The 16,323-nt window shown below is 32.7% G+C and overlaps 2 protein-coding genes across 8 annotated transcripts in view; one reads left to right on the top strand and one right to left on the bottom strand.

The window, feature by feature from the left end:
• The window catches only part of LOC108768649 (homeodomain-only protein), a 24,800-nt gene extending 21,377 nt beyond the window's left edge, over window positions 1-3,423 (top strand). The window contains exons 2-3 of the mRNA XM_018519164.1: window positions 2,830-3,021; window positions 3,153-3,423. Coding sequence (XP_018374666.1) covers window positions 2,836-3,021; window positions 3,153-3,224 — 258 coding nt within the window. The 5' untranslated portion in view covers window positions 2,830-2,835 and the 3' untranslated portion in view covers window positions 3,225-3,423. The remainder of the gene's footprint in view (window positions 1-2,829; window positions 3,022-3,152) is intronic.
• A 752-nt stretch (window positions 3,424-4,175) lies between these two features.
• Fmr1 (synaptic functional regulator FMR1) lies at window positions 4,176-15,913 on the bottom strand. 7 transcript variants are annotated; one of them, XM_018519157.1, is made up of 15 exons: window positions 15,796-15,910; window positions 15,297-15,349; window positions 14,341-14,491; window positions 13,787-13,950; window positions 13,426-13,591; window positions 13,076-13,146; window positions 11,533-11,604; window positions 9,905-10,052; window positions 9,226-9,363; window positions 8,696-8,734; window positions 7,360-7,503; window positions 7,022-7,232; window positions 6,546-6,758; window positions 6,085-6,186; window positions 4,176-5,923 (listed from the first exon to the last, which is right to left on the bottom strand). In XM_018519157.1, the coding sequence occupies exons 1-15, from the start codon at window positions 15,844-15,846 to the stop codon at window positions 5,736-5,738; spliced, it is 1,911 nt and encodes a 636-aa protein (XP_018374659.1). In that variant the 5' UTR covers window positions 15,847-15,910; the 3' UTR covers window positions 4,176-5,735. The 7 variants fall into 7 exon arrangements, with proteins under 7 accessions (XP_018374659.1, XP_018374661.1, XP_018374660.1 ...); XM_018519162.1 differs by having other exon boundaries at window positions 5,810-5,919; window positions 15,796-15,913; XM_018519159.1 differs by lacking the exon at window positions 11,533-11,604 and having other exon boundaries at window positions 15,796-15,909.
• Between the last annotated feature and the right edge of the window lie 410 nt (window positions 15,914-16,323).

Below are 16,323 nucleotides of genomic sequence, written 5' to 3'. Positions count from 1 at the left end.
CATACTGATCTTCTTCTTCCATCCTTTATCTATCATTTGTGTATAATTAGAATCGAATATATTCATTTTTTGTTATTAAAAATAAAGAAATACGAAAGTGCTGAAAATTGAGTAATATGCCACCATGCGGGTAATATGCCACATACAAAAAAATACAATATATTCAATGTATAATGTATATAATATAAACAAATTAGGTCAAAACGTAGTTCAATATTAAAACAACAAGAATTGGATAAAAGGCATACAACTACGAACGCAAGATATTAGTCGCGAATAAATATATATTTAATGATTAAAAATACATATAGACGTTTCGGTCTCAATTAGACCATCCTCAGTAATACAAAAATAACCTCAAATGAGAATATAGATAATTATAAAAATCCGCAAGAATTAAAAGTCAATAAATATATAAAAACTAATGTAATATAAAATTTATTACAATAAGACGTTTCGGTCTAAATTAGACCATCTTCAGTTAACATTCATAAACGATGTAAGTAGAATTAAACGAAAATTAGTATGACGCTAGTGTTTTTTACAAGTCATTATAGTTATTAGAATTATACAAAATTTTGTTCATATAATGATCCGTTCCTTCTCAGTTTAACGATTATTCTTCGATAACAATTTTCCTTCGTGTATGTCAAAACGTAATTTAATTACAGAAAAAATCCATCCAAATACTTGAACAATTCAGCGATGTACGATATTGAACACAAGATTCCCCAATTCTGTTATATATCAAAATAACTATCGTCAATTAATTAAAATTTATTTGTATAAAAACCGTTAATTCGATATAATTTCGTGGTGTAACAATTATTTTAATATTATTTACCTGTGTTAACAATATTTCGCAGCACGTACAGGATTTGGAATTTTAGATATAAAAACCTTCTGAGTTATAATTGAAATGCGGAGTTCTATACCTAAGTCAACCTATTTATACCAATCTATGTGGCGCTGCTAGTTGTTTTAAAATCATACATTAGTTGAAGAATTTAATAGAGATAAATATATTTCAGGAAATTTTTTTTTCTTGTCTGGGGAATCTTGTGTTCAATATCGTACATCGCTGAATTGTTCAAGTATTTGGATGGATTTTTTCTGTAATTAAATTACGTTTTGACATACACGAAGGAAAATTGTTATCGAAGAATAATCGTTAAACTGAGAAGGAACGGATCATTGTATGAACAAAATTTTGTATAATTCTAATAACTATAATGACTTGTAAAAAACATTAGCGTCATACTAATTTTCGTTTAATTCTACTTACATCGTTTATGAATGTTAATTGAAGATGGTCTAATTTAGGCCGAAACGTCTTATTGTAATAAATTTTATATAATATATCATTTTCGCTGACGATAATTGGCGTAGTGATTCAATGCCTTTGATTTTGTATTGTTTTTAATATTAACCACGTCTCGACTTATTTATATATAGTTGTGCTCGATAAACGACTTCGTCATCGTTTATCTATTTTTGGTACGCAATTCTATTCGTAGGTCAAGTTTAACGTTTCACCAAGTCGTTTCATAACGGTGCAACGGCTCAATGCGATTCGCAATGTCGCATTGCCTGACATCCGAATTACAGTCATGAGATATTTAGAAAAGAATCGCGGATCATGACAGAATTCTTGAGGTGGCCTGATAGCATTTTAAATTTAATTTTGTGTTTGCATCTTGTATTTCTGTACTTCCTTCTTCGAATAAATTTAAATGCTACATTACGAAATATCGAAGAAACGCAGATAAGATGTATAACTATATAAAGGTTCTCGATACGTTCAAGTTTTTCTATCTCGTATATCTAGCGCAGAATTTTTATTTCATAAAATATCAGTTCGTGACATTCTGTCACATTCGTTTACCGCTCTTTACACATTTAGTATAGCGTGCCAATTTTTTGTCTTCCCCTTTTCCTTGGACCCACGCACGTGCCGCGGTCTGTTTATTGCGGATTGCATTAATCTTTTTGGTTTATTTCGCAAATGTGTTGCCGCGTTTTTGAAACTGGTCCAAATTTAAATCTTGACGTTAGGTCACGGTCGTGCTATTTTTAACGCTGGCACGCCTATTCTACGATATAATCGACTAACTGCTTAAATATTTTTTTATCACGAATAAAACGAAACAAAATTTTTCTCAATATCGCAAATAAAGCTTTATCGTTCGATTGCTATCTGTACAAGCTTGTATGTACAAGATGTGTACATAACTATAGCGTCTTTATGAAAAAACTTAACACATGCACTTGATTAGAGTACAGCTTTCACAAATATGGCATAACAAGGAGTCATTATGCAAGAGAAACAGATCTGTGTGCGAGTAAGCGAATTTTATGACAGAGCAGCAAATGTATTCGTCGCTGTAAATGGCGATATAGAAAATCCATTCGCGGCACGTCATAATGTGAATCATTTTCTTTTATCACTATAATTACCTGTTGTTCCGTTTTATCTGTTCCAAAGGAATCTTTTTATTAGTAGGCAGTATTATCACGCAGCGCTTAGAATTGCACGTCCGTGTTAAACGAAAGAAATAAAAGTCACATTTAGAGAATTGAAATTATAGATTTTTTACAACCTAAATTTATAAATGCTACTTTAATTTAAGTATTTCTAAAAAGTATCTGTCGTATTTTATTTATAATGCTCACATACCGCATTTTTATTTTATTTACAATTATTTAATTATAAACAATTATATATATATATATATATATATATCCTTGCATTATATCGTATTACATTGCATCTCATTTCTTCATTAGTTGACCTTTTCGTTCATTCGGAATACACTTTCTTTTCATAAGGGAAACATGCTGAAGTCTTACCCCGCGCGATATCCTACTAGCGGAGCTAGAAATGGTACTCGAGTGATTCGTTTGACGATGGATCAGGAAGCAGTTCTTCAAGAGCAGTTTAACAGATGGCCAAGAGCACCTCATACTGCGGACATTGTACTCCTCGCAGCTGAAACAGGTCTTTCCGAGGCGGACGTTGTAGTAAGTAAACACATATCAATTACATACTATAATTATATTAGGAATAAGTGTAAGAGGTATTTGAATAAAACGAATCAGGCGAGTAAGGTACATTGATAAAGATACGTTGCAACCCTTGGCTTTTGTTCTAGGGATGGTACGCTATCAGATTGGCTCAGTGGCGGAAAGAACAGGGTCTCGGCGGGAATCTGGGTATACACTGATAATCGTACGAGAGCGCTCGCTATGTGCGCTAAACTCTCGTCTCACTTTTGTACCTGAAATTCTTATACGTATACGGACAGATGTAATGGATCGATAGCAAATTATGAGCAATGTACTACTTTCCTTTAAACTCGCTGGTCTTGTGTCCGTATTCATAGTCAGGCCTTACATTTAAGGTTTCCTTAAATTTATCTTTAGATGCTCAGTAGCCAATAAAATAATTCGTAGAGCATCTGAAGATAATATTTAAGGAAGCCTTAAATATAAGGCCTGACTTTGAATACGGGTATTATTCTAAATTTCATTGTATTCATAGTTTTATTATTTATTGTAAATGTGTAACAGAAAAAAAGGCGTTTGCGTAGAAAATATATTACTAATTATACAAACGCGTAACATATTTATACATAATATTCTAGACGTTGAAAATAATTGCAAATTTTCAACATTTTGTAAGCAAAGAAAAATTACTACAAACGATCATAAGATTGTAAAAATGCTTTTCTTGACTAATATATACTCTTAACATGTAATTTAGTTATTAAATTTGATGAAATAACAATTACTCGAAAATAATTAAACAAGCCAATTTAATTGAAATATTAAATCCAATTACTCTCTCTTACTTATACTTACACATCCATGCTGTAATTATGAAATAAATGGGTGGGAAAAATGAAGCTGTGTGTATGTGTGTGAGAGAGAAAGGGAGAGGGAGGGTGGAGAAGAAATTTCTAAAATCTTGAAAGTAAAATGGGTAGCACCGTTTACATTAAAGGAAATTGGAGGTTATTATACCAATGGCCAGTCTATGTACAGAAATGTTTTATTCTTAAATTATGCACAAATTGCAATCAATACAAATGTATCTGAAACAAGCAAGTTGGGGGATATCTCAGTTTTTTTGGCTGTCATAAGAATATTCAGATAAAATGACAGCTGTTTTGTTAGGTGTCGATATATTGCATCAACCGCCATGTGTTTTTGCAAAATTCATGAGACACGTCCGATTAGTTGTTGTCATATCCGGAAGAAGAAACAACTGTTTTAAATTGATAACTGATTTTTAATAATGTTGATAATCAATTTAAAACAATTGATCATATCTATTTTATAGCTTAGTATAGTAAAGCTAGTTTATTTGTTCAGACATCCACATTTCGACTAAGTAGTATTATAGTAATAAAGGTATGCGCTAAGTCTGCACTTTAGCTAGATATCATAAAACATGTATCATTCCTTCTCTGGCACATCATACATTGGTATTACTAAGTATACGTTTACTTTCTTTTTAAATCATGCGAAACAATGCAGAAACAAACTCGATATCGAATTCTAAAGTTTGATATAGTATGCTTAGACTGTAGTAAAAGTAAAAAAAAAAAATTAAAAGAAAAAAGAGAGAAAAGAGAAAGAAAAGACTAAATTACGTGAAAAGTGTATTCGGAAATAAAAACCGACTCCTTGTGCACATCTGATTGTGTTAGATTCGAATAAGTCATTTTTGCAATCATCATGATACTATTAATCAACACTCAGCTTTGAAACGTAAAAATCTAGTGTTGTTAAATAACTCTACTAATAATCGTAAATCAAAAACTCAATTTCCTCAAGTAAATAGAAAGGAACATCATTGGGAACACCTTTGAACCAGAATTTCTTAGAGCTGCCGCCTACCATTGTTATAATTAACAACGGAAATCCATACACATTTTCCTGGTATCGCGTCGAGTTGCATCTTAGTTATGTCGCATTCGTTTCAGTTTTCATAATTATCTCCGATATATAGCGTATCAGAATAACGAGATTACGTCGATATAAAGTAATAAAATATCAAAGCAACTAGATACATCTTTACGTTAATACGGAACATTTATGAAAAGTACGTAGAATAATTTGCTGCCATTTAATTTGGTTATTATAAGCTAAACTAAATAAATTCGATATCACGGAATGATATCGGGAGCACACTGCAAATATTGTATTATATGTAAGTACTGAGCGACATATCTAGATGAAAACTTATCCAGAGCGATAATTGACGTACGAGCCGCGATTATCCAGCCTAATATTGGATCGTTAAACGTTAACGAGTGACCAAGGTGTACCGTACGGTACATCCGAAGCACTGCCACATAAGTTAGGAGCTTGGTATAAAAATGAGGCACAGTTTCACAATCAGGGAATCCTTCTTACCAAATGCTATCCTCTATCTCCCAATGAATGTATCCGTATATCAAACATGACAGTGTAATTACCATCATTAAACTAAACCATGCATGGATATTAATATGTGTCCTTAAATGTGTTTAAGGAGAATGACGATTTCTTAAACAACTGTCGTATTCTTATCGGTAGCAAACAGTCTTAACAACGAGCGTAGACTAATCATGTCGCGTTCCATAATCGTGTAGTCCTTGCGTCAGTATGCGTCATGTTACGTGCTGGGAGTTAATAGCTCTCATCAGGTGTAACGTAGCAACGTTAGTAGCAATTGGCGCAACGGTTGCTTAGCCACTGGTACCATTAACCAGAGCTTCTTTAGGCTTATTGCTCTGCTGCATACGAGGAGGACGAGACCGATGTTCTCTTTGGCCTTTAGGTCCTTGCGAACTGTTGTTAGACATGGATACGTCGTTCGCGGGTGTTCCTTCCTTGCTATTCATTGTTGATTGGTCGCACGGGCCGGCATTACTGCCTAAACAAATTTATAGATTAACTCTGAATGTTTTCGTATGTACAAGTGTGCGCGTCAGCTTATTGATCGAGCACTGGAAAATGGATATAATCTGCTTCTTTGTACAACCGATCGTCCTAAAGAGATGCTCACGCGAGCTTGATACTAGAGGATAGGCCTACCTGTCTGACTAGCACTCATTGGCGTTGAACTTCGTTGCCGCGAACGCCGAAGTCGTCTTCGTCTTATTCCTTTAGCTCCTCCCTCCACACTCGATACTGACTCTATACATACACAAACCATTGTGACCATCTCTGTCTCGAACTCGCAATTAACATTTAAAGATAAACTTAATCATAGATAGCGAAAGCTGCACTGCATACGTTAGTAGCATGCAATAGAATATATATTTATATCGATTTGATGATAACATTAGTGTTAGATGGTCACAAGAGTTTGCTCCGCATTTCATGCCAATCTTAAAGCATTCTGATACGCGTCACACGTTGCTTTGTCTTTAGGACGAAACGGTTAGAATTGTCATCAACATGTATGCGTCTATTCTTCATTCGCTTGCTTTCTCTCTTGTCACACAACATACGCGCGCGCGCGCGCACGCACGCACGTTACCAATAAATATTACCTCTATCGATGCTTGAAACGTCTTGGCTGTCTAAAACAGTGTCTTCATCATCGGTAGTACGACGACGTTCGTCTCTACGATCTCTACGTTGGGTTGGAGGACGACCTTGTCTACCACTCATGTACCCTGAATTACCGGCTCCCTGATGACCACCTCTTGGCGGTAAATCCCGAACACGATCCTCACTGCCGTCCAAAGTATCTCTACGTAATCCTGAAGAATGCCCGGTTAATTGTTAGATTTCTAGTTCATATAGACAATTATAATATTTCACTTGCATTTCATACCGCCTATTGACTAATTTGTTAAATATTATACCTTACACCAAAAAAAGTCATAATTAAATTGAAACAAACAACACATCATAATTTTCTCGCAAAACCTTTATAAAATGTAATATTACATTACAAATTATCAAGTTTACATTTTAATATTTTGATAATTAAAATTCGATGCTGTCTGTAGTATAAAATTACCGGCATTGTGTCTGGTAGGGGCTCTACCCCGAGATCCGCGCCCTCGAGACTGACCACCGCGACCTCCACGACCACTGATACCCTCTTCAGGTCCTGCAACCATTCCTCGTCTTGTGGGAGGAAAGCTGGGCATCGGTCCTGTAGTCGATCCGTGCATGCTTCGTAGTTGTTGATCAATTTCTAACTTTTCTTGTCGCAGTTGTTCTACTTCCTACATAAATTATACAAGGTGATCAAATCCCACGATCAAACTCGCAATTTATTTTACGATTCCTTTTTGGGATATCGGTTTTATATAAAATATTTCAGAGAGGGTCAGTGCATTGATATACAGTTACCTTTAAATGTGCCAAATGGTATTCCAACAGAACTTTGGCATTGGCGATGCTTTCGACAGTACCAACAAAGACAAAGGGCACCTGACCCTCCTCTCGTGGAATCGTTGGTTGAGGTTCGTTGTCTCCTTCTATTTTTACTCTTACCTGCAATACGTAGTTATTAAAATTGCGCTATTTACGCACTTAATGATACGGATTATTAGTATGAGACGCTTAAAATCGTATTTCACATCCATACCATCAGTTTTCAGTCACTGGCGTTTGTCATTTCCATCAATAGACTTGTCGATCAGTCTGCGAAAATTTGCTTAAATATTCTTTACACCCTTTATACTCCCAAAAATACTTGTTTTCAATAAAAGAAAATAATTTCTCGATATTTTTTTACCTTTTCTCAAACATCATCTTTTAGGTAATATGTATCGTCTCACAATCACTATATATCATATCATATCAAACACGTGGTAATTATATCGTGTATTTATAATCACAGTTTTTTTTCCTTTAGATATAATTGTAAATAAATTTAGAGATTTTTATTATTTCATTTTCTTTTTTCTTAAATAATTTCAGCCTATTTATACATCATTGAAAAAATAATCTTTTGTTCTACAATTTAATAGTTACAATATATCTTGTACATGAAAAACTAATTAATAGGAGATTTATAATCTCTGTAGAAAACAAAAAAGAAAATAAAGAAAAAAATATTCGTATGTATACGTACATTAAATCTATCTGATTCCCCATGCATGATATACATATTCAATATGCTATTTTGCAATAAAAAGTTTTCATCGCACAAAATATTCTTGTTACTTATGATAGAAATGTTATGTCGTATATCTCCAATTATTAACAAGTTTTCCATAAATCAGATTGTAAAAGCATATTCTGAAATGATATTCGTTTTAAAATATAATTGACGACAAAAAACGAATGCATGGACATGGAACGACTTATGCATCTAGTTACTATTTGCGATGCACATGTGCATTAAAAGGTCCATATACACAATGCACACTTAGCATCAAATGCGACCATGTGATTATCAGTCCATGATAACACTGAATACAACTCTGATATTTGATATCAGATAAATAGCGCATTCAGAATGAGAGACAGTCACATTTAGTGCTAAATGTGAAATATGAATACAGGCCTGATTATACAAAATATAGTTATTTTTTTTAATACGATTTAAAGGAACTGGCCCGAGTGGTTCATGTAAGATTTGCGAGTCTTTCCATATGAATATATATATATATATATATATGAATGATTGACTAAACTTTGATGGAATAAAATCACAAACAATAGGAAATGACATACTTACTTTATCAATATGTATATTCCCACTCGAGCCAGTTGTTATCTACCGAGAACAGACAAGGCATATGTCATATATAACCTAATCCCTCGTAAATTATAACTTCCATTTTCAATTGAATGCTATATTTTAAATTTTGATTACAGAGTCTTTAATCATGAACATCATTAACGATTTGAGAGTCTGCGTATGTTGCAAAAAAGAGGTTATAATAATCGTTATACTTAAAACGCGTGTTGGTAATTTCAGACGATTGCTACATACCCTGAGAGATAAACATATATCAGTAGATGTAGACGATCTGTAAAGTATTATATGTAATCTAGGTACTATAAATTTGGGACAATTTTAACAAAATCATACTGTATCAACTGAAAATGAAAATTGATATACTTATATAATAATGTAATGATATTCTTAAACATCATTACTTAAGAAAAGACAGTCCCTACCTGAGAGATCTTAATTCTGAAAGTAATATCTATAAAAATATAGACATGTTAAGTTCTATTCAATAATGATAAAAATATACTTACTACACCACTCTTGTCGACAATTTCTTGGATAATGCGACCATTCTTCCCAATTACTTTTCCTACCAACACCCGTGGGACTTGTATAGATTCCTCGCTATATTCCAGCATAGATCGAGCTTTTTTAACAGCTTCATGCGTCTGTGATTAAGAAACATAAATATAAACTTTATATATCAACTCAATAGAATATATATAGATTTGTATACATTTTACAATCGAAGAATAGACTTTCAAAATGCGTTTTATCCAAAATTTATAATTTTCAGAAAAACGAGAAAGAAAACCACAAGAAAACTGCGCGCAGAAAATAACAATGTGTCAATCAGTAAAATGTAAAATGTTCAACAAAATTGCTAAACACTTGTTAAAAATGTTAAACAAATACATTTTGTTTGTCTTTAGTTAAAGGATATAATGCACTTTGAATGTTAAGATTATTTTTAGCACATAAATTGGTGTAGAAATGCTTTCAGAACATCGTAGAGTAGCTTAAAATATTAGTCTTTTAACACTGAACACTATGCCATCTGTAATTCAAAAAATGAAATTTTCGATAAAATGCATTTTGGAAAAGAGTCCGCTCTTCAATTAGATAAAAACAATCTGAGTAAATCTTTATAACACATTTTTAGAAATATATATATATATATACAAGCAGTACAATAATTTTTGTTATTACCTCTCCATATATCTTAAATGTGCATGAATTTTCTTCTAACTCTATATTTGTAATGCCATCAACTTTTCGCGCTTGTTGAATATTTGCACCATGAGCACCAATAGCTAGTCCCATCAGATCTTCTCGAACATTAAATTCGTCGGTATATCTAAAAAAAAAAAGGTAAAATAATGTAAATTTCATATTTCAAGTTCTTTATACACAATCTTGTTTGAAATAAAGTTTCTAAGAATTTAAATAAATTAAAATTAAGAAAAAGATTATCAAACTTTGCATCTTTTTCCCCTCTCCTCCAACCCTCCCTCTCTCTCTCTCTGTGTGTGTGTGTGTGTGTGTGCGCGCGCGCGCGCGCATACAAACACACACACGCACACACACAATTTTCCAATAATAGTTTAGAATTATACGAGATATTTTAATAAATGTAATTATCTATTTTATATTATACTCTTTATTGTAACATGCCATAAATTTATTAATATTATGAAGGAATAAAATTTTTGTCAATGGCTTGCATTTTGGCAGATACAAATTAATTATATAAAGCTGGCTATACTTTAAAAAATGGCAATTTTACATTTACATCTGATAAATTTTCAACTAATGTAATATATGTAATATATGTAATGCCATGCAATATATGTAAATATATACACTTAGGAACAAGTTCAAATATTTTTTTAATGCTGTCATGTTACAATCAAAACACTCTGATTAAAAATATTGCAAAATATAATATTAACTTTTACGTCACATGCAGTCTTTAATTATAGTTATTTAAAATTATGTAACACTTTCTACAATATGTTTTTATATATTATATACATGTTCGTACATATATATATGTAAAAATACACAACACACACACACAAACACACTGCCACACGGGTATTCTAATGTTCATTTTATAAATAGACAAAATGGCAAAAAATTCTGAAATTATATTTTATTTATAATAAAGTAATCGTATATTATAATATAATACAAATTCATCTTCTTAAGAAAGGAAGACAAGGAAAACGAAAAAAAAGTGTGAAAGGGGACTATTGTACGTTATTAGCGGTCAAATTATATAAAAAAAAAAAAGTAAAATTATATTATTGAATATATTATATGCCGAATAAAGTATTTCAAAACATATTAATATTACCTACGAATAAAATGCATATTCTTTTAATTGATACTTAATTGCTTTTTCACTTTGTAAGAATATATGGGATAGAGCCACCATTTATGTATGTGCAAGATATGGGATATATCAGTGTTTCTCAAACGTTGGCAGGCTAAGATCCGGCGTTCTTTAGAATAGATAAATAATAAGATTAAGAACCTACGTAATGAGTAAATAACAGAAAATGTGAAATCGGGAACCGATCACAGCTACACGTATATATTGTTGGCTACCTCACCAATTACGCAAAATTTGACTACACAGCACATAATGGAGAAAGATATAAATAATTGTTTTATATCAGTGAACTTGAAGCACATGGATTTCCGTGAATATACTACACAACGCTGAAGCATGCACGTTTAAAGTGTAAATTCATTTCCGTTCGAAAAATAATTGTGTATTTTGTCATACAGTAAGCTAAACTTAATTCTAAACCACGCTGCTGTGATCTCACCTTGAATTTGTTTTCACTCCTGCCTCAAAGTCTGAGACACGCTGATATATAAAGTTTGAAGATCTAAATTTGCTGAAATGAGAATGGTGTAACTCAGTGAAAACTCATTATCAGATGGCCCTATCCTATGTCCCTGCCATTCTGTCTGTTTGCTCTTGATTAATGCATGCAGACACTTGCGTATAAAGTTTGTCTTTCAACTTTATTTGCCCAAACATTTATGTGAAATCTCATCGCGAATCCTTTTTTATACATATGCATACGCATATACACCCACACTCACACTAACACATATATTCATTATGTGCGTGCTCGCACGCACGTACGCATGCACGTATACGCTTTATTAAGATACATACCGAATAAGATTGTTATTGAGTTACGATACTTTAATGTTTAATATGTAGAGTATCATATTTATATCAGTATTTTTCCCAACAATTAAGTTTACTGAATGTGTGTGTGTGTGTGTGTGTGTGTGTGTGTGTGTGTGTGTGTGTGTGTGTGTGTGTGTGTGTGTGTGTGTGTGTGTGTGTGTGTGTGTGTGTACATACAAAGTATACACATACACGTTATAATAGTAATGTTATAAAATATAGTGAATGAGTGTATGTGCGAATGTCTATCTATACAATATTTTGGATATAAATTTTTCAGTGAATTTTATGTTCTAAAATATTTCTATAAATCTACAATACTTTTGTACATTACAATTGTTTATTTACTTTCCTGTGATTTTACATGATATCTTTACATATTTTAAGTAAAATGTTTATATTTCATATGTTAATAATTTTTTTCTTTATCTTGAGATGCATGTTTATTCTATTTCTGTTATGTGTTAAGACGACAAGTTATACTAAAGTAATAAAAGATCAAAGGCAGCTTAAATTCTAGAAGTGAACAGAATATTTATATAGTTTTATCATACATAATACATTTTGATACATTCTAACTGAAAGAATTTATCAGTTATTATGGAATACTTTGCAAACTTAAGATAGCATTTCCGCTTTAATATAAATGTTGTAATAAAACAATCAGTAACGAATGTGTCTGCAATGCATATGATCATGCTTAGAATCTAATATTATTTTAAAACGAAAGGTATCTGCTATTATGGAAAGGTTGAATGAATCGTAGTGCACATGATACTTTTTCTTACTTGCACCTATTCTGTTATAATAGAAGAGAAATTTGAACAAACAGTTATATAAAATTAAAAAAATATGAAATTTGTTGAATAATCTATCTATAATATTGTAAATTTGTGACAGAGATAAAAGAAAAAAAAGGAAGAAAATCAAAGATAAACGATAAACACTACTTATGATGTGCCTGTGTAATTGCATACATGAGATTATGTGATACTAAAGCGCACATATCAATTGATGATTAGAAATCTTGTGATCTGATTTTCTGCCAGTAAATGCAAACCACAGACAGGATGGTAACCAGGACAGTACATGGACAAGAGCAGGTAAACAATCTCACAAGATTTTTTTTATTATTTACAAAAACTAAAAAAATGTTAATAACTTACCCCCCTATTGTTTGAAGCTTAGTGGACTCAAGTTGACGTGCTGCTTCTTCCGTTCTCTTTAATAGCAAAACCTGTGAAATATTAATAAAAAGAAACGTATAATTAAATATTTTTATAGAGATACTTGAGCTATCGTATAGATGATAAGAATTAAAAAAGAATATTGCAAGAATATTGCTTCCAACGTTTAAAAAAAGAATTTCCAACAATTTGTTAAATAGTCTATACATATACCATACATATGTGCATACTTTTAAATGTTTCTCAATAAATTATTGAAGTAACACATTTCTCCCATAAATAGCTTCTCACATAAATGACTTTATTAATAATAATATAAAAAAATTTACCTTTTGCGATAAGTTTCTAAAGTGCATTTCTTGGAGCATGCTACTGTGACGATGTATATTTTCATGACGGGAGATGGCCAGCAGTACTCCTCGTTCAGGCACATATCGGCACACTGCCGCCCCTATCGCCTTTTGAAATTCTTTATGTGCATTGTCCATCTTCGCACTGCAATATAACATTCTTAACTTAATTACTTCTTAACACTATCTAAAGCAAATTTTGAGTAAAATGTTATATATCCCTATATCTATAGGGATATATAACATTTTATATGTAGATACAAAAGTAAATATAGATACTTATATGCAACAAATTACTATTTACTACTTTTTTTCTTTTTTCAGAAACACTTTTACTTACAATTCTCTGAGCTCTTCAGGTACTTCAATTTCGATCTTGTGAAATGTGTTTTTGTCAATAGGGGGATTTGGATTTTTGGCTCTCAGTCGCTCACTAGCTACAATTTCAGTATATGTGTATTCCCATCCCAAGTATTCGACTACTTGAAAACCTCCTTTACTCATCTAAGAAAAATCATATAAAAGATAAAAAAAGATCATTAAAAAATAAAGGTTTGATTTCTATTGGAGAGGAAGAAAAGATAATCTAATAATGCTAATTTGTGTTTTTAGCAATTGCATTACATAAGCATGTATCTGATGTATCAAACTTTTCAATCAAGTATATATGCAAGGTACTAAGCCTTGTGTTCACACACAATGCTAGAAACTGCTCTGAGATTTCGGACAGACAAAGAATTAGCAAATCGCATTTGAACAATTTGGTCACATGATCAATGCGATTGGTTAATTCTTTCTTCATCCGAGATCTCGGACCAATTTCTAGAACTGTGGGCTTTAATAATTAGCATGAGCACTATATCTACATATTTGTCGAAGTATTATGTTGCTTACCTTAATAAGTGCTTTCCACCAACCCCATGCTTCTTGATCGTTAGATCTAGAGAATACTTCGATCTCCTGGTTCTCCTGAAATTCTGTTTTGGAACCATCTTTTGGAGGTAGACGGACTTGAGCAAATGGGAATTTCGATTCGGGTTGCCAGCTGAAATGCGCATTATGTTCGGTTAGATCGAGTTATACAATTATGTACATATACATTTCACACATAACATCTAAGTGTAACAAAAGAAAACAAAATTTATCTAAAAGTTTTATTATAATAGTAAAATTCTCAGATAAATATTATAATTATAATAACGATGTTATATTATAAAAGCAGTAAGAAGAGTGTACATGTGTACATTTAAACATAACTTTTAAGTTATTTACTAGAATACAAAATAAAAAAATTATAGATCATTCATATGTTATATATGTCTTATCTCCATATCACTTATTTCGTTGTACATTCTGTATTAAAACATTTAACAATAAATTTTCCAACAATTTAGCCTGTTATTAAAGTTTGCCTCTTCTTTCATTTCATGTATGTCTATCTTTCCCGTTGACATATTTCGTTAATATGTAACACAAAAGAGAAAGAGAAATTATTATCTAATATTTTGTATAGTCAATGAATAATATAATTGTAAATATCAGAGATATATTATATATATGTGTATGTATGTATATATATATATATATATACATGCAATATAACAAAATACAAATATATATCGCTTTAACTCTAGATCAAGAAATATAGAATAAACCTGTAGATTTATATGAATCTTTATTATTCTACAGTGAGAAACAAGTGAGACGAGAATAAGAAGTTACGGCAAACCATAAAGATTTTTAGCATCCACAGATGTGATACATTATTGTTGTTGTACAAAACATCCTATCAAGACATTAAAAAAAATGCATGTTCTTGTCAAGCATGGTGAGTCGTGAGAAAAACTTACTCATTCTCAAAAGTTACCAAAACTTCATCGTCAAAGACATCCGTGACAAAGGCCTGAAAAAAGTTATACACGAAACATGTAATAAGTCGTCTTTGTAGGAATCAGGAGTGTAGCGAGTAGCGCAGACCAGTTGAACGTAAAATCGCGACTCGTCGGAGTGAAGGGGGAAGACGGGCGAGGTAGGAGGGTGCAGGGAGGGCGATTGTGAGCGTTTACGGGTCCGCATGTAGTAAATTTGGAATAACGTTAAATTGATGAGTTGACGATGGCACCGCGAGCGCAAATGCACAACGACGCGAGGCAAGGGAAAATCACGCCCTGTCAAACGAGACATGGCGTCGAGGGAAGCCGCGTTACCTCGCGAACATTTGAGGGCCGTGCATTCGCGAAGTACGGGCTTTTGTCCCGCGAGATTACGATCACGCCACGGCTCGTGGCTCGGCCTATCCACCGCCCAAGGCTTCCGCCCACTTTTTTGTATACTTTTCACAGAACGAACCTTATAATACGCTCCGTTTTCGCCGCATACTTCGACTGTGAGATCCTCCATCTTGCTTTTGTGTGACGGTTCGGCTCCTTTACGGCAGGCATGCCGAAGAGCGGGCGCCCGCACGAGTTCGGGGCTGTGAAATTCCTCTCTACCAATCACATGACTCTTTTCCATGACGCCGAGACAGCATTGGGCAACACCAAAATAGTATCGACAGTGGTATCAACTACTGAGCCCTACATCGACGACCCCTTTCGTACCGAGTATTTAAACCGCGTACTAACTAGTAACTTTCTATTAAATTATCTCTATTTCACCAGTGTGTTTAAAGAATGCAGGGTATCAATAATGAAACTTTATCCCTAGGATGAAAAGTGAAAAGTGAAAAATTTTTCCATTAACTTCAATGGTTAAAATTTTCACTTTTCAATTTCCATATCCTAGGGATTAAGTTTTATGATTGATATCCTGTACTAAGAGTCTCTTTCACCAACTTCGATTAATAGCGTTTTCGATTGGGGTGCACTGGCTGCACTC

Source organism: Trachymyrmex cornetzi, unplaced genomic scaffold (genome assembly GCF_001594075.2).
Source record: "Trachymyrmex cornetzi isolate Tcor2-1 unplaced genomic scaffold, Tcor1.1 scaffold816, whole genome shotgun sequence".
NCBI lineage: Eukaryota > Metazoa > Arthropoda > Insecta > Hymenoptera > Formicidae > Trachymyrmex > Trachymyrmex cornetzi.
This window is presented reverse-complemented; position numbering and strand designations above follow the sequence as displayed.